The 20116-nt window shown below is 37.4% G+C and overlaps 1 protein-coding gene across 1 annotated transcript; it reads right to left on the reverse strand.

The window, feature by feature from the left end:
• Nucleotides 1-19383: 19383 nt before the first annotated feature.
• LOC132277803 (uncharacterized) lies at nucleotides 19384-20049 on the reverse strand. The gene has a single exon (XM_059779648.1). The coding sequence runs from the start codon at nucleotides 20047-20049 to the stop codon at nucleotides 19384-19386; it is 666 nt and encodes a 221-aa protein (XP_059635631.1).
• Between the last annotated feature and the right edge of the window lie 67 nt (nucleotides 20050-20116).

The following is a 20116-nucleotide window of genomic DNA, read 5'->3' on the forward strand; positions in this document are numbered from 1 at the left end:
TTATTTAATTGGCATTAATGGTTTAAGTGTAATTGGTTTAACTATTTTATGTGTGTCTTATTTTATGTGTGTCTTATTTGGGTTTAATTGGGTTTACTAATTATTATTTTGTTCAATTAGATTATTTGTTAAGTATTTAATGGTGAATAGGGTAATTAGGTAAATATATCTAACTAGGGTTTTAATTACAGTATAAATTAGGGTTTTATATTATAGCCGTCGTAGGTTTCTACGTTAATTGGATAGGCCGGTTAGGATTGTGAGTTGGACTTAAATGAACCTAGGGTTTAGGAAAACTCTATAAGTATAAGGTAGACGTCTGTGTAGGGTTTTTTTTTAAAACAAAGCACACGTTTTGTGGAAGTGGAGAAGGAAAAACGCAGTTTTTCACATTCTGGCAAGGTTTGATCAAAGCGCCGATCCCGCTTCGTTCGTGGTCCGATCGAGCTAAATTTTAGAGGAGAGGTTCACGACTCAGTGACGCACAATCTGAACGGTGGAGATTAGAGTTTGACCTCGGGAACAGTGATTCGTACTCGTGAACAGTAACTGGGTCGCACAGGTTTTTTTCCATTCTATCCAGATTTCATCAAACATCCGATCCTGCTTTGTCCGTGGTCCGATCGAGCTAAATTTTGGAGGAGAGGTTCATGACTCAGTGACACACAATCTGAACGGTGGAGATCAGAGTTTGACTTCGGGAACAGTGATTCGTACTCGTGAACAGTAACTGGGTCGCACAGGTTTTTTTTCCATTCTGCCCAGATTTCATCAAACATCCGATCCTACTTCGTCCGTGGTCCGATCGAGCTGAAATTTGGAGGATAGGTTCATGACTCAATGTCGCACAATCTGAACGGTGGAGATCAGATTTTGAGTTCGGGAATAGTGTTTCGTACCCGTGAACAGTAACCGGGTTTTGGAACTCGCCGGGATTTTTTTAAGAAGACGACGTTGAAACTTTGAACAAAAGTTTCTGAGGCAAGATTCTATCCTTACTTTTTCCCTTAGGCTTCATACTCTTTGCACTCTTAAATGATTCCAGGATTAATGAAGATTAAACCAAACTAAAATGATATCTATTTTGCTATGAAACTGGTAGTTACAGTAGTGTTGTATGCTTGTTCAACCTAGACTAAGCATGTTTGTGGATGCATTGTGGTTCTGTGGTTCAAGTTTTTCTTACCACTGCTAGTATAAATTATTGGAAGGATGGGTCTAGATGATAGATATCTTAACTTCTGTAATAGTAACTGTTGGAACTTAAATACTAGGAGGATTTGAGTTTAACACTAGATCGGTTTTGTGGAACACTATAATTTGAGCATGTCTACATACATACTGTGAATATTGTTTTGATGCTTACATTATCACAGTTAGTATCAACTGTGGAGGTTAGGATTTTGTGATACATACCCTACATATCTGTATATCATTTGTAAGGTGTTAAATGAAAGTTTTAATTAATTATGTCTTTATATCAGACTAAAGGGAACAACTTAAATTGGGCATGTATATGTTGTTGTTGTGACCCTGTTTATCAATGCTTATTTTATCACTGCTAATATTGAATGTTGGATGTTGGAATTTAGTTGATATATACTTGATTTATTGGTATTATTGACTACTGGAGGATTGGAAAATATGCACCGGTATGGGACGGTGGCATACTAAGGATGGGTTTGGTTTTTAAAACAATACCATTACCCACCTACTTGGAATAAGGATGGGATTAACTAAAAGTTAAGTCCCGTGGATTTGTATTGTCATGGCAACTACTTGTTGAGCGGCAATACCAGGGATTTTGGATGGATTTTATATATGTACTGTTATGGTGCCTCGGTATGAGCTTGAGCCTCAGGACCGATGGCCAGGGAGCGTATATGCATCGGGATGTGTAGCTGGCTACGATGGTTGGAGGTGTACCTTGTTTAGGTATAGGTACATATTCCCACTTCGTGTGCGTTTTATCATGTTACCTCTATTCAGGTTGAGACCGGCCTGTAGTCCAGTGAGAGTCCTTTAGTGTGACTATATATATATTTACGGACTATTAGCTATTGTTGAATTGTTTAGGATGTACATGCGTGTCGGGCCTCTGTTTGGATTGTAGTAGTATAGAACTTGCGCGTGGGCCTGACCCACTTTTATTTTTCAGGTACACGACAGTTCCAAGCTTAGACGTGTTCGTGCTGAGCAGAGGTCTCTATTCACTCTTCCGACGATGTAGGGCTCTCTCTATAGTTTTATTTCTGGACGTTTATTACAGTTGTTCTATCTTCCGTTTGGATGTTTAATAGGGGTCCACTAGAGATGGATTCCCAAGTTGTAAACTGATGGAGTTTTGGAGTTTGGGTTTGATGGATTTTAATAATTATAATATTTTGCGGATTCTATTTTTAGTTCCTTCCAGCTTTAATTTCATTTCTTAATTTATTTTGTATTCCGTATTCATTATAAAATATTAATTGTTTGATATTCCCTCGGGTTTGGGCCTGGGCCTGATCAACCCGTGTCTCGGATCCGAGGAGTATCACAAGAAACACCCATAAGGGCCTGGCAAATTGACATTTGAAGAATAAGTGGTCATGCGATTCCAAATCTCTATTGCAGAGGTTGCATAGTGTGGCATTGATATGAGAAATACATCTTGTATTAAGAGTTGGGAGTTTGTGCTGGACAACAGCCTATAGTGTAAATGAGTGTTTTGGGATTATTGGCTTGGACCATACCAGGTGAGTCCAAGGCAGGGAAATCAAGTGTTGGTTCAAATGTTTTATTGTTTGTGAGATTGAAAACTCTCCATTAGCAGAGGGTATCCATTTGATCGAATTTGTCTTGCTTTTGTGGGCATAGTAATGGCAATCTAAATTAATGTGAATTGTAACTGGGGTAAAATGTTGGTTATGGTGGGTAGGAAGGACCAAGATGAATTAGCAATGAATGAGCTAAGTTTGGTTTTGCTGTCATGGTTGGAATCAGTAATTTGTTGGGGAGTGATAAGAAGGTGTAATGGACCAAGATAGCACCAATTGTCAAACCAGAAATTGGATTTGCTTCCATCTCCAATTTCGAGTTTGACAAGAGGTTCGGCTTCTGCTCTAATTAAGGCTACGGAGGTTTCTCCAAATCGAAGAACACTGGCCAGGTGTTATCTCCATAACTATTTCTTGTATAAATTATTAAAGCACTATACTATTTTATTCATGGTAATTGTGTTGTGTTAAATTTTATTTAGTTAAAATGTTATATATTTTCTCTTAATATTTCATCAAGGTAAAAAAATACACATCGATCTGTCTCAAAATGGAATCAAAGTAATCAAATTTTAATTTTTTCAAAAAATGAAACAATTGTTGAAAAAAAATATATTTCTTGAATAACGTTTTTTCTTCACTTCTTCTTCTTTTTTACTTATAACTTATTGCCTCTTCTTAATTATTTTGTTTCCTTTTTTATATAAGCTTTCATAACTACTCATTTAGGTTTAATTTTTCTCATTTTTTTGATTGCATTTTTCTTAATTTATATACTAATAAGAACAAAATTATAAGAAAGAGAGTCTTTGGGTAGCCTGGACTTACAGGTACCTAATCAAGGCTAAATCCACTTGGACTGTCAAAGCAACAAGCACTCATTCAGGGTTTTGGAGAAGGCTGCTTAAACTGAGAGGTATGGCTAAAAGACTTGTCAAGCATATAGTGGGGGTTGGGAACAACACAAGCCCGTGGTTAGACTATTGGTTACCAAATGATCCAATTGTACAACTACTTAGCCTAACTGAATTGGAAATTCTTCAATTGGACCCCAGGTCCAAGTTGATAACCTAATTTCCAATACTCAGTGAGCCATTCCAAATTCCCTTCACCAACTTCCTTTCTTTCAATCACAAGATTTCATTATTACTCAGTTATAATACATCTCCACACCATCAAATGATACTGATCAAATTCATTGGCTCCCCAGTTTAGCAAATGATTACTCTCATAGGCTCACCATGGCTTACTTCTCACATCCTTCACTAGTTTTTGCTTGGGAACACCTCATATGGTTCAAATATCGCATTCCCAAACATGGTTATATTGCATGGTTAACACTCAAAGAAAGATTAGTTACACTAGACACAAAACCAAGGCTAAAAAAACACTACACAAATGCACGTCGCCTGTGTCTTGCTGATAGAGAATCTGTGGATCATATATTCTTCAAGTTTAAGTTCAGCCGTTTGGGATTTTGTTCAGCATGCTGTAAGGTTCTATATCAAACCAGATAGCTGGAGGGACCCGATTGCTTGGTGCTCATCAACTTGGACACAGAAGCACTTTATAATCACACACAAACTTCTCATTTCTTGTGCAATTTATTACATTTGGCAGGAGAGAAATGCAAGTGCTTTAACATCATCCATCTTATCAAAGGTTGCATCAGAGCAAGGTTTGCTTCTCTCAAGTTAAGAAATGATACATAATTAAGAAAGATTGGCACTCTTGAAGCACTACAGCAACTATTCATGCAAGGATGTTCCTATGCAAGTGGACAAACCTAGTTTTTACTGCAACAATGTATGCATGGATTCACCTGCCGCTGTGGAACAAAGAAGAGCCTAGTGATATTTTTGCTAACTAAGGACTAGTAATAGCCCTATTGTTTGTAGAAAGATTGTATGGCTTTCATTGTAAATGGTACACTGCCATGGAAACTTTTTCTTTGGGTAGTTGGACATGTTGTACATATATATATATATATATATATATATATATATATATATATATATATATATATATATTTATAAAGCTTACCTTTTTAACAATATATATATAAAAATTGCAAATTACAATTTATTTTTAAACTTTTAATTACATAGTACTAACTCGATCGGCCCCCAACATAGAAATGATAGAAATCTCGTGTGTATTGAGTTATCCTTTTTTTTTCTTTTTTCTTTTTTCTTTTTTCTTTTTTTTTTTCTTTTTAGTTTAACAACCAAATCAAAATTTCCCGCCCATGATGCTTAGAGTGAATGGTGGAGATCGATCTCCACCATTCAACTATGCACTGAATTGACGCATGACAAATACCTCTTAAATAGTTGAAGATGTTATATGATATATGTATCAAAATGCAATAGACTTACCCAAAAAAGAAAAGTTCAAAATGCAATAAGGTGTTATTCCATAAAAATGGAAAGTCCTATACTATAGCCTAAATCTTATAAATCACATAGGGTGGTTCGACAATCGTCTCAACTCATAAGGGTTTGATTGGAAATCGTTTTTATTTCGTGTTTTTGTTTTAACCTAAAATAGAAGCAACGTTTTTGCTTTCGAGTGTGTTTATATTATTTAGAAGCATATTTGGTAGCATTATATTTGTTACACGATTTTTAGAAATAAAAACATGAAAACGTGTTTGATAAAAAAGTGTTGTAAGTTTGAAAAATAAAATGACTAGTTAAAAAGGTAATTTGAGAGTTTTTTTGTTTTGTTTTGTTTTGTTTTGTGTGGGGGTATTGTTAATAGCTACAATGCTTTTGCTACATTGTCAAAGTAACCAGACACACCCATTTAGTGATTTCAGTTTTGGCCTCTTTTTAAAAAATATTTCGGTACTGTTCAAATCGTAGCAAATGTTACTAAATACACTTTCGTATTTTGCTTTGCTTGTAGTACATTGTCCAAAACAAAAAATATAAAGAAAAAATTTGTTTTGAAACACCTCTCATTTTGTTGGAAGGATGCAACATGCATGTCATTAAAATTTAATTCCAACTAATATCCACGGATCACATCACCCAACATACATGTCTCAAATGGTACAGTACGTGGTCTCTTTTTTTTCTTTTTTTTTCTTTTTTTTTCTTTTTTTAAAGTTAAAGGATAAGCTTGTATACAATGAAGAAAGGAAACCTCCTCCAAAAGATTTATGTGGCTCCATTTCAACCAAGATACAATCCAGATATAGCACACCTTCGGAATCATGAGAGCTCCCAAATCTTGCCGTCCCTCTCTCCGGAATCCACTTCCAAACCACCATTTTTTAGCAACTCACTTCCAACCCACTCTCAGCCAGGTACAACTAACATCCTGAGCAAGCCACTTCACCATCACCAGAGTCATGCTCGACCTCCACCTCCCCCTCATTCCATCCTTAAAAAACCTCCATCATCTAACCAATTACCCATCAAAACCCCAATGTCATCCACCACCTACTCACCTAAAAGTTGCAAGAAAGTCACATTCACTACCCCCACTGACAGCAAACCCCAACCAAAATTCACTGATGATCACAACCATATCATGGATGATATTGACCCTCACAACACCCAAGCCATGATTGATGAGATTTTCAGGCTTCGAGTTGAGCTTATGGAATATAGGAGCAACTACAAGTACAGCTATCTTCTTGAAGAGGTGGATTGGCTTCGTGATATCATTGGTGTTGGGCTGAAGAACCAAGTAAATCTTAGAGCTCGGATCAACATTCTTAGTGACTACATCATTAATGCTAACCATTCCCTTCCTCCCCATAAGCCAGATAACTTCACCAATGATTATGCAAACTGCTCCGACAACACTACAACCATTGTCTTGCCGGAACAATCATTTCCTCAGCCTTGCTCCACCATCAACAGCCACCTTTCCAAACACGCCAGCAGCCTCGAAGATGGTGAGATACAACAGGGAAATTTAAATTCAAATCCTAATTTGAATATCTCAGGTTCTCTCCTTCCTAACCCTTCACCTAATCACAATCACATCACGCCCACTTTAGGCAATCTATCTGACAACCTCCCATGTGACCCTCTCCCCCCCCCCCCCCCCCTTACTCCCTGTACACGGATACCTTGCCTAATGTGACCAACTGCTGTACTAGCCTTACCAAGTCAACAGCACAGGTTCATCCCATCCCAATGCAACCAGACCATAACCTTGTTTCTACTCAAACCAAACTTATCAGCCCAACTAATCTACCACCAGCTCCGAACCAAAGTAGCCAACCCAACCATATCTTAAACCCACCAGAACTTACCTCTGCCACTCACCCTAACCAGCAAACTAACAAGACCTGGGTTGACATAGCACAATCTTCCAAACCATCAGACCCTATGTCCCTAAAATACATTACCCCTCGCGCTATTGATTTCATTGACCCCCCAAAAGAGATAGCACAGGAAGGGACATCTTTTTGGACTTCTTATCATATTGTTGGAATTTACCCACATAAGAGGCTGTCATTCAAAGCTATGTAGGCTGCAGCGCAAAGGCTTTGGGACCATCATGGCTTAACTGCTACCATTGCAGGAGAAAATGGCTCTTACTTATTCAAGTTCAAATCTAAAACCATTGTTGAAAATGTTCTTGCCCATGGCCTATCGTCCATTGCAGGTAAACCCCTTATTCTCAAAAGAGTTGAGCAACCCTCTCCTGTAACCATCTCTCATTCCAACTCATCTGTCCCTATATGGGTTAAATTCTACAATATTCCAAAGAACTTTTGGACTGGGAAAGGTCTCAGTATTATTGCTAGCAATATTGGTATTCATTTATATGCTGACCAAGCAACCAAATCCAGAACGAAACTCAAATTTGCTAGAATTTGTGTTGAAGTCAACATGGCTCAACCACTGCCAAGCACAATCAAGCTCAAAGACTGCAATTCCTTTGTTAACATTGGGATTGAGTATCAATGGCTCCCTAAGTTTTGTAGAAGATGCGATACTCTCTTTCACAATGAGTCAGCTTGCCCATCCTTAATTCTCATGGATCCTAAGCATGCAGCCCCCGTTCCCTCTAATCATGAGAAATGGGAGACTGTAACCAGGAAAAGGAAAGGGAAAGCCATCGCCGCTGTTGCTACACCACCCATTATTTCACCATCCCTCTCACCCTCATCATCCCCCACATGCAAATCTCACCCCTCTTCTCCCTTAAAGCTCCTCACTAGACCTTCAAGCTCCACCCCCATCTCTCCATTAACCCAACCCAATGGAAAGCTCACAATAGATTTGTCTTCCGTTAATATCCAAGTTATCACTAACCAACCCAAGGAGAGCCATACTGCCAATAACCAAAGCCCCACAAATTCAACCTATGCAGCACTAAAGAATATGTTCTCCCCTATCCAAAATATTTCCATGATCAAAGAGGCTGGTAACTCTGAAAGCTCCTCCCAGTCCAGTGGCCAGGATGATATAGAGAATGATGCATCCAGTGGAGTAAATCTTCCTTCTTGCGCACCTGTCATAGCCAAAAGTACTGAGCCAAGGAAGTCTAAAAGTAAAAAATTCAAGCTAATGCAAGAGTTTGTACCCTCCAGCTCCAATGGAATGAGGTACCTGAGAGGTATTACCAAACCCCCTTCCCAATGATTTGTATTCTTGGATGGAATATTAGAGGTCTAAATTGCCTCTCAAAGCAGTTGGAGATTAAAAAACTGATCTCTGATCATAGAATTGATATTCTCTCAATCATTGAGACCAAAGTTGCCCAGCAAAACATCACATCCATTCACCAGATAATTGTTTCACATTGGTCCATCACTCATAACTATAATCACTCTCCCCTGGGTAGGATCTGGATACTATGGAATCCAACCAAAATTAACCTTTCTGTCATCACTGAATCGAGGCAAGCTATCCATTGTAATATTGCCATGATAGGCTCCCCTACCTCAGTCAACATCTCCTTTGTTTATGGATCCAATTGTACTATTGAAAGGAGGGCTCTATGGATGGATCTCATCTCTCACTCCACACTTAACCTATCAACCCCCTGGCTTGTAATGGGTGACTTCAACACCATTGTCAGTATCAATGAAAAAAATGGAGGTTCTAACAGACTCACTCCTGCAATAACAGAATTCAGAGATTGCCTTCTTGAAGCTGAGCTGGTGGATCTGAGATACAAGGGTATCTTCTTCACATGGAATAATCAAAGTTTTAGTGAGGCTTGTATTGCTAAAAAATTGGACAAAGTGCTTGTCAACTCCTCCTGGCACTCTATCTTCCCCCAATCAGAGTGTACTTTTTTGCCACAAGGAGGCTCTGATCATAGTCCCATGGTTGTTAAGCTCACCATTACACTGAACCCTCACAAAGCTATCCCATTCAAATTTTTCAATGCTTGGTTCTCTCACCCCTGCTTTCTTTCCATTGTTGACAGGCAATGGAAGACCTTTATCCATGGTACTTCAATGTTTTAAGCTGTCCAAAAACTCAAATCCCTGAAGCGGCCACTTAAAGATGAATTTAGGGATAAGTTCTCTAACCTGCAGGAGAAAATTTCCAAGGTTAAGTTGGAATTGGACAGATGTTAAGCTGAACTTGATCATAATACCTTTGATGCTGACCTCAGAAACTTAGAAAAGACTCTTTCAGCAGAACATTCCAGGCTCCTATTTGCTGAGGAAGATGTAATTAGGCAGAAATCAAGGACCACCTGGCTCAAGCTTGGTGATTCCAACACATCTTACTTCCACAAGTCATTTCCTTCAAGGTCTAACTCTAAAAGGATTTTGAGCCTCACCTCCACCACAGGTGAACCTATTACCACCCCTGAAGGTATAAAAGCTGAAGCACTTGCATTCTTCAAGCACCTTCTAGGTGAGAATCCTTCTCCCCAGCATGGTCAAGAGATCCTGAGCCTTTTTATCACCAAAACTATCCCTCCACAACACATCCCACTCCTTGAATCCATCCCCACTGATCTTGAAATCAAACAATGCATCTTCTCAATGAGCAAAGATAAAGCTCCGGGACCAGATGGTTTCAATGCCTATTTTTTCCATCAAGCTTGGCCAATTATAGGAGGTACCATCACTAAGGAAGTAAGAGAATTCTTCCTTAATGGGAAACTATTGAAAGAATGCAACTCTACCTACATTGCCCTTATCCCTAAATGCCAAAACCCTACCACTCTCAATGATTTTAGACCAATTAGCTGTTGCAATGTCATTTACAAATGCATTGCAAAACTCATTGCACTGAAAATGCAGCCCTCACTACCACATATAATTGAACCAACACAGACAGCCTTTGTCCTTGGAAGGAAAATCACTGATTCTGTTCTTCTTGCTCAAGAACTTTTGAGAGGATACCATACCTCTACACCATCTCCTAGATGTGCTTGGAAAGTTGACCTAAGGAAAGCCTTCGACACAGGTAGTTGGAGTTTTATACTTAACTCCCTTGCCCTTTTTGGCTACCTATCCAAAACCATACAATGGATCAAGGCTTGTATTACATCACCCTCCTTTACAATAGCCATCAATGGTGAATTTCATGGCTATTTTAATAGTGTTAAAGGCTTGAGGCAAGGTGATCCACTGTCTCCTACACTGTTTGTTATATCTATGGAAGTTCTCTCAGGTATCCTCCAGAAGTTCATCTCCCAAGTTCCAAGGTTCAAATATCATTGGAGATGCAAAGAAGTTGGTATAACACATCTCACATTTGCAGATGATTTAATTCTCTTCTGTCATGCTGATATCACCTCCATCTCTATTCTCAAGTCAAATATGGACCTTTTCTCCTCACTCTCTAGTTTGGATATTAACCCCTCCAAAAGCTCAGTCTTCCTTTCAGGTATTGATCATTCAAGTGAGATTCTGTTCTCTAATTTTCTTGGTGTTGGAATTTAGTCACTTCCCATCAAACATCTTGGGGTTCCCCTCATCTCCACTAGGCTCAGAGCTGCTGATTGCAATCTGCTGCTTGAAAAAATCGCAGAAAGAATCCATCATTGGTCCTCTAGAAACCTCTCTTATGCTGGAAGATTAGTACTCATCAAATCTGTCTTACTGTCCACCCAATTGTACTGGTCGAGTATTTTTATTCTGCCACAGAAAGTGATCAATGACCTCTCTACATTGCTGAGGAGATTTCTCAGGACTGGTCCTGACCTTAAGAAGACTGGTGCTAGGGTTAAATGGTGTAATGTATGTAAGCCTATTTCTGATGGTGGTCTTGGGCTCCCTAACTTGGAAGTTACAAATAGGGCTGCAATTCTCAAACACATTTGGGAACTCAGAGTTGAAAACAATCAGAGAATTTGGATTCACTGGTGCAGGACTTATCTAATCAAAGATCAGAGTTTTAAGACCATCAAAATCCCACAATCATGTTCATGGAGTTGGAGGAAAATCCTCTAGTTAAGGCCTCTTGCATGGAAACTCATCAAACACAAGGTAGGCAATGGTGAATCCACCCATCTCTGGTTTGATTTTTGGCTTGACAGAGGTCCTCTCTCTCTGCTCTACCCTATTTCCATTACCCAGTCAGCAGGTATATCGCCCTCTGCTATGGTTAGTGACTTTGTTGATGCCAGCTCATGGAGCTTCCCTCAACCCCTCTCCTTCCAAATTCTTGATCTAAACAGTATTTCACCTCCCAATCCCTCAGAACCAGACCAATTTATTTGGTTAGCAGGTCCTAATGGAAAATATAGCCTTAAGCATACTATAGCAGCCATTTCCCGAGCCCACTACCCTGTACCTTGGTTAAACCTGGTATGGAACTCCATGGCCATCCCTAAACACCAAATGATTCTGTGGATTACAGTTCAATCCAAACTCTCCACATTGGACTCCAAATGTATGTCTTATCTTAATTCTGCTAATGTATGCCACCTATGGTCAACCCTACCCGAATCACACTCTCACCTTTTCTTTGATTGTGAATTTGTCTCCCCCTTATGGAAGTTCATTCAACACAAACGTTGTTTTTACACAAGAAGTGAAAGTTGGCCTCAATTTGTCTTCTGGGCTGCTCACCACTGGAATCACTCTTCCCCCAGAATAGATATTTGCCATTTAGCCCTTGCCTCCAAGGTGTATCACATTTGGCAGGAAAGGAACAATAGGATATTCAGATCCTCCCCTTCTTCTCAATCATCTGTGCTAAAGCTTGTATGTAATTCAGTTGCTGAAGCTCTAAGATCTCGCCACAAGGATTCCTACTCTCAATTTGCTTTGGAATGGTCTTATTCTCCAGTCGCAGCTCATCCTCCACCACTCCCTCCTGATCAGTGAACAGAGGTGAAGCATCAATGGGGCTAGAAGCAGCTTAGTTACCGGAATTGTTAGGACATCCATTTCTAACGGTTAACGCCGTTAGCAACGGCTATCTTCCACATTGTTGCTGAGGATTCTCTTCCTCGTTGTTGTTGTTCCCCTCTTTTGGGTTTGGCTACTATGTATCTTCTTTAATTTGGTTGGCCTTTCCCTGTTTGGGTTGGCTTTTTGTGTTCCTTTTCCCTCTGGGCCTCTCTTGGGCCCTTTGTATCTCTTTATTATTATTAATATATTTGCTTAACCATTCGAAAAAAAAAATAATGAAAAAAAAAATGAAGAAAGGATGTACATGTTGGGAAACGTGCTAGTTTTAAAATTTTTTCGAGGGATTTAAATTCATAGATCTTGATTCATCACATAGAGACAAGTTTTATGCAAAAATAAAACATGATGTATCATTCAATTAAAAGATTGAATAATTACATCAAGGTTTGAGTAAACCTTAGATCTCTCCTCTAAAGTGAATGTTCTCACTTATTGTAGATCCTTTTTGCTAGACACATTTTCCATGGATCTCCATCTTCTTGGTAATTGTTTTGCCTTTAGGAATCACTCATAAGCCTCCATGAATGACCTTAGAAAACTAGGCTTGTGAGAGCCTCCATTAGATGAGAACACTAACCCTAATTTTTTTAGAGAGAGAAAATTTATTCCTTTTTCCTTTTTCCAAAAAATCACACCTAAAATATTCATAAACCATGTATATTTATAGGCAACATAAAGGTAAAGAAAATGAAACAACAAATCCTTCTCAATCTCTAATTCACATGTCTCGACTCTAATATAATTCCAATATCAAGTTGGGCTATGAGTGAGAATCCATTGGGCTTATTATTTTATTGGCTACACTGAATTAATAATTGTCCCGGTCCATGAACCCAATTCAATTATTTCATAAATTAATTTCTACTCCACTAAAAGAAATTAATTGAACTCCAATTAAATAATAAATAACCACTAAGTCAATATTGCACTTTGACCCCTCTATGCATAATTAGTTATCGGATAAATAAAGCCATCAATCCGACTACTTAATTAATATATTTATTTTGGTACCATTGACTATTTCTGGCTCGATCACAATAAAACATTTGTTTGACAAAAATAATAATTTAAATAAATAAATATATAATAAATCATTTTGTCTAAAAACACACAAAGGCCTTCGAATTTACTTTGTGATCAACCATAATCAATACAAAATAAATACAAGTAGCAATGATGCAAATATTGAAAATATAACCCTCGAACTATTAATTACATAACTACCCAAAGTGTCGGTCTAAGGATCCCGAAGAATCCGCCGAGCAAATCAAAGTAATTATTAATTAAGAAAAGAGTTTATAATTTTCTCATACTTAAGAGTCAAATGTTATGACGGTGATAGGGAGCAATTGCATACGACGGCTCTTTCAATATATCTCAATCTAACGCGGATCCAGTTCAAGTCTTAATTAATTATGATTCCATCCATAATTACCGACTATGAACAATTTATGATTACTATTTATATTCATGTATTGATCGCCATCACATATATATATAAATATCTCTTGTAATCAAGTGGGCACTCTCAATTCTATAATGAATCGAAACATAATACATTAAATTCACCAATTGTATAAAGTATAAATATTTCAGAAACGTCAGGAACATATGTTACTATAATCCAAATAGGAATTTGCTATGCCAGGGCATATAAATCCCAATAGTACAGTGAGTCCCAATTAGGGAGAAGAAAACAACAAAGGGGAGAGACCACAAACATAATACAACAAAAATCTAAACTGCCAAAGCTCCCTAACATGTGACAGAAATCTATACTGCCAAGCTCCTTAACATGCAACAGAGGCTCAACATTGACAGACCATGATTCCAAGCAGCTGCAATGTCTACTGCAGATGAGCTGCTACCACACTTTCCCATACTAAGGGATAAGCAAAGATTGCCCACAATTTCCCTGTTGAAAAAGTAGCTGCAGTTGTGAGTTAGATGTGATCCTCTTCAAGTCATAGCTGCTTTTAAGCTTGAGTGATGCAAGTTTTGCTTGAACACAATCCTTTAGTTGGGCAATGATGCTGTACGAAGAATCTGCTTGGTTCCTAAAAGCTCTTGCATTCCTTTCCATCCATATAAAGTACACAGCTGCATCCCAAAGTAACTTATGGAGAAGGAAAGCTCTTGAGGACCAGTGAGATGAACACCATTGAAGTAGCTCATTCCAACTGTTTGGCAGAATGTAGAAACCTGCAGTTTCTTGAACAAATTTCCAAATGTGGGAGGTAAACTTACATTTGAAGAAAAGGTGGTCAATTGATATATTCCCATTCTTTGTTGCACAGGTAGCAACAGTTTGTGTAATGCTTATGGAGAACTGGTTTGGCATCAAGGGTGTACAATCTTTTCTTCACAGCCAGCCAAAGAATGAGGCTGTGCTTAGGAATATGGTGCTTAAACCACACTACTTTGTGCCAAGGGAAGACTGGTGAGGGAGGATTGAAATACCTCATGGTGTGTGCCATTGAGAAAACTTTAGTATAGTACGTGGTCTTTGCATGAATAGCAATCGCGTTATTTTTTTTTTTTTTGTCTCCCGAGTAAATGTTGTCCAATGAATTTACTAGTTAGTTGTGGTACTTTGGCCTGCCGAATAAATAGGGAAAAAAATAAAAAGAATATGTAAAAAAAAAAAAATTATATTCTATATATACTCCCCTACTTGGGTTTATCTTGAAAAAATATGAGGATAAAGAGTGGAGATATATTTTTTTAGTTGTATTTGCGAAAGAGGCCAGATTTCAAATTAATGTTATTCTTTTGCATTTTATATCCGACTAGTTGGCTTGGTAGTTTTATTTCCAAAAGAAAAGAAAATATACACATTACAAAAATCTTGATGAGAGTGCACCTAATATGTGAATTGAAAAAGAGATCTGTTGGATTAATGTGACTAAAACAGTCATTTGAGAGGCTTCACAGCCCTTCCCAACAAGGCTAATAAGCAAATCCACATTTAACCGGAGATGGAATGAAACTATCATTGCATTGATGAAGACATGCCAGAACTAATTTGTAGGTGGAGACTTCAGCAATAAATCAGATAGGATAGAAAGTCCAAGAAGGAGATTGAAGCTCAAAATGAGCAAATTCAGCAATATATATATATATATATATATATATATAGCATCTTCACATATATGTTTGACATCCTTTTTAGAATATAGTTATGGGGGAGGTTTAACTTGATATAGCAAGGCTTGAAGAGCTACAAGATCTTCTGAAATTCAAGGCCTGACTGTGTTGCAGTTTCGGTTTTATTCATCAGTGCATATATATTGCATGGTTCGGTTTCAAAATGTATGTCAAAAGTTTTTTACTTCTGTCTTTCCTCAAATTGATGACCATGAGAGTCCTGTTGGGCTACTTGATTAATGCCTAAACATTTTGATATGCATTTCAAAAGATTGGTAATTGACACAAGATGCAATTGAAGTAAAATAAAGCTGCTAAAATTAGGAAACAAAGATACAAGAGAGTAACAAAAATTGCATATATTTGACGTAAAAAGCCATTACAATTTTAAAAAATTACAATTGAACTTGAAACATAGAGAGTAAGCCTAATTGTGACAGCAACATATATATTACCCTAGCTACTTGAATGTAAGTACTAATTTCTCTGGCAGAGAGCCTCACATAGGAAACATATTAAAAAGAGATGGCTCAAAGCAGGGTTCCTCATATAGTGATGACGACATATACTCCTCAAGTCCCCCATTGGAACGAATTGGAGGCTCTGTTGTTATTAGTGGTTGCATCAATAAGTTGACGGCATCTGTATTGTCGAGCTCATTATGAAGAACTCCTGTGAACCCATCTAGGAAGAGCTGGTGATCATAATCAAATGACGAGGAGGCTTCAGGGTTGATGCGATCTGTGTTGCTGAAGAATGTGCTATCCATATCCTGATGATAACTTTGGTGATAGCTCAACTCATCAAAGCCAAGAGAATGAGGAACTTCTGTACTGGTTTGGGGAGGCTGATCATAATCACTTATGTTCATTCCAGCCGGCTCAGTGTCATAGAGATTGTGCATGGAAGTTCCTTCAAATGTCGAAAATTGCTCAATATTATTGTTATCATTTATTCCATCAAAGCCAATATACTGAGGAACTTCTGTGATTTGGGAAGGTTGATCATAACCACCATTGTCCATTCCAGCGAGCTCAGTCTCGGAGAGATTGTGCACGAAAGTTCTTTCAGATGTCGAAAATTGTTCAAAATTATTGTTGCCATTTACTCCATCAAAGCCAAGAGAATACTGAGGAACTTCTGTGGTTTGGGGAGGCTGATCATATCCACCGGTGTTCATTCCAATGAGCTCAGTCTCGGAGAGATTGTACATTGAAGTTCCTTCAGATGTCGAAAATTCTTCAATATTATTATTGTAATTTACTCCATCAAAGCCAAGAGAATACTGAGGATCTTCTGTTGTTTGGGGAGGCTGATCATAGCCACCAGTACTGTCCATTCCAATGGGCTCCGTCTCGGAGAGATTGTACATGGAAGTTCCTTCGGATGTCAAAAATTCTTCAATATTATTGTTGTAATTTACTCCATCAAAGCTAAGAGAATATTGAGGAACTGCTGCTGTTTGGGGAGGCTGATCATAACCACCAGTACTATCCATTCCAATGGGCTCGGTCTCAGCGACTGTGTGCATGGAAGCTCCTTCAGATGTCACTGCATTATTGTTGTCATTTACTCCATCATCATCAATGATCACTGGCTGTCGATTTCTGTTGTTTTCTCTCTTATATATCTTGCATAAAACATAATCATCAAGCTGCAAGAAATTAAGAAATGTAAGTGTCAGCAGCAATATTATATATGTTTAATTAGTAATTAATCAATATATATGAAGCTTAATATATATTGAGATATATAAATAGTTATGTATATATATACCCTCGCTTTATTTTGATTCCTTTGAGTATGGGAAGGACTTTCCACTGTAAATTCTTGCATAAGCCAGGATGTTTTGTTTCCCTTGTGAGTTTTCCCTTCGTAGAATACCAATGGCCTTTTACGTCCAATTGTACGGCCATTAAACTTGACACCCTTATCAGCAGCTGTGGCCCTCCAAAATCCATTCCCAGCAGTTCTATTTGGTCTTGTTCCATTTGCATACTTTTTTTCTCTTAGTGTGAAAAAGTACCATTCTTTTTCTCCATGAGCTTGGTATTTCACTGTTAATCCCAAAAATGAAAAAAATTAATTTTCAATATTGTTAAACTCTTATGTATATATGAGAACATAATTCATTTGAAAAATAAGATAACAAATTAATGCCCTTATCATCATATAGAGACCATGCTCATCACTGGAGAAGAAGTTGAAGGAGACGGTAATAGCGGTTATAGTGGTTTCCTTAAAACACCCTTAAACCGGCCACTATAAACCCCCCTAAAACCACTGTAAGACCCTAAAACCACTATAAAACCATAAAACTCTAAAAATAAATCTTAAAAACTCTCAAACCACTATAAAACCCTACAAACCCTAGAACTCTACAATCAAAAGCCAATTAAATTATAATTTTCTTTTTTACCGAGTTGATAATAATCATGTCAACTAATGAAGTGAATTATCGTGTTAATTCAATTGCTTAAATTTCTGGAGAAAAATAAAAATAAAAATAGGCTTAAAACCCTAGCATACCACCATAAAAAATTTATGATCATAATGAAAATATATATGAGCAAAATAATATGTATGTAAACCTTATATAAAATGCATGGGAGTTTAATATATAAGAGGAATGATGACAGTAGTCTTAAAAAAAATAAAAAAATAAAATAAAATAAAAAATAAAAAAAAACCCACCAAAATCAGATATATAGGAATCAAGAAACCTAATATTAAGAATGATTAATTAACAAGTTGTATTCCGAAAAAGATCAAACATAGATTGTTTGAAGATTAATCAAAAGCAAAAAAGCTAAACATATAATGGATCATAACTGGCCTATTAAAGTAATTGAAACAAGTTATAGATCTATAAACCTGTAAGTTCAGCGGGATTATATTTATATATATTAACTTCGTGGATCCTGTTTTTTGGTAAGATTAGATTCTTCACTTTTCTTTTCAAGTAACATTCGATGAGTTCTTGATCGTTGGGCTTAAATCGATAACCTGGTGGAAAAGAATCTAGATCAACATATTGTTGTTGTTGACTTTTTGGACCGTTAAATGGTGTCTGCAGAGATGTAAGAGGTTGTTGCAGTTGACTTCTTGGACTGTGACTTTGTCTGATCACTTGGTTCTCCATTGACGTAGGACTCGGAGGAAGAGATGATTCCCACAACACGGAGAGGGGCGAGAAAAGGGGGAGAAAATTAATACTGTAAAAATTCTTCAAGTCAAAAGTAGTAGTGATCGATATTAGTTTTTAACTTTGTTGCATGAGATATATTTATATATATATATGATGATATATATATATTTTTGAATGGTTATCTGATAATATTAATCTAACCACGCGGTGTTAAAGGGATATATATGGATTCCTATACTCGGTTTACAATTTGGAGCCATCAGCCTCCTAGATTCTTCTAGAATTAATGGTATGATTTTCGGATTAAACATCATAAAAACAAAGATGAGATTCTTTTTTCTCTCCATTTCCAGCCGTTTAAATAAATAAAATGAGTATTACGGAGGAAATACTGTCAATGAAATATTTATATATATATACTTTTGATAATATTTATCTAACTACTGTTCAAAATATGTCTAAAATTTATTTATGACATGGCAAAAATATATTGGATACAAAAGTGTGATGGTGAAGCTTTCAAATTAGTTTAAAATTCTTGGGCAACAAGAATTATTCTTTGACAGCAAGTGCTATTTGGCTACCAAATGAAGCTTTGTAATATACTTGAACACCAAGTATATTTTTTTGGCTATAAATAGCCTTGCACTCATTCGATTAAAAGCATTCAAGAGGCATCCAAGAGTAAAAGAATTTGGATCAAGAGAGTATATTGGTTTTGTACGTGTGAGAAAATCATTTTGTGTGTGCAATCTTCAAGTGACACTTTTTTTTTTTTGAAAGGTAAATGAATTTTATAAACCAAGAGAAATACAAGCTAGGAAGTTAGCCTAGGCTAACCAAACATTACAAGCCCAAAGTATAAGGTCTCCACAAAGGCAACCCATACAAGAGCAGCATAAAATAAAAAGTTGCCCAAAGCTAGACACAACACAAAGTAGTGAACATGGAGACTGATTCTCGCCCTTCAAGATTTAGTTACTGTCAGGAGGCTTTGCCGGTGGTCGGATAACAGAAGCTGGGAGTTCCCATTCTTCAATAATACGCCTAGAGCTTAGGGAATCTGTGAGTTGAGATGACAATAGCTTCTGTCTAATTCTGTCTAATACTTGCTGCAGAAGTGCATTTTGGGACAAGAAATTCTTCTTGAAAATTCTCCTATTACGCTCCATCCATATGTTGTAAACAAGTGAGCTCAAAGCAAGCTTTGCCACTGAATTGCTATAGAACCCATTGTTGTTACGCCAGTGATGAGAAGCCCAAGTGATGAGATATTGCCAAGAGTTGGGATGGATATGGATACCACACCTTGACTGAATAAATGACCATAAGGGCTTTGTGTAGTCACATTGGAAGAAAATATGGTCATGGGACTCCAAGTGAGAATTGCATAGATAACAAATGGTGGCATTGATGTGGGATGTGCATCTTCGATTCAGTATAGGTAATTTCTGTTGTATGGCCACCCATAGGGTAAATGAGTATTTAGGTACTGAATTCTTGAACCAAACAAGGTGAGTCCATGATGGACTTGGCAAGTGTAGATTCAAATGCTTTAAGGTTTGCACTATTAAGAATGATCCACTAGGGGAAGGGATCCACACCACTTTGTCTTGTTTCTTTGGACATGGTAGTGGCATGTTGTTTGCTTGCAGAAGTTGAGGGATTAAAGTGGTAATGGAAGGAGGGAAAAGCCAAGTGGAATTT

Source organism: Cornus florida, unplaced genomic scaffold (assembly GCF_030987335.1).
Source record: "Cornus florida cultivar Cherokee Brave unplaced genomic scaffold, ASM3098733v1 CherokeeBrave_3.0.0_Hap2_Chr10, whole genome shotgun sequence".
Taxonomy (NCBI): Eukaryota; Viridiplantae; Streptophyta; class Magnoliopsida; order Cornales; family Cornaceae; genus Cornus; species Cornus florida.

Coding starts and splice junctions, on each gene's coding strand:
- LOC132277803 (XM_059779648.1), bottom strand. CDS start 20,049: ATGCCACTACCATGTCCAAAGAAACAAGACAAAGTGGTGTGGATCCCT.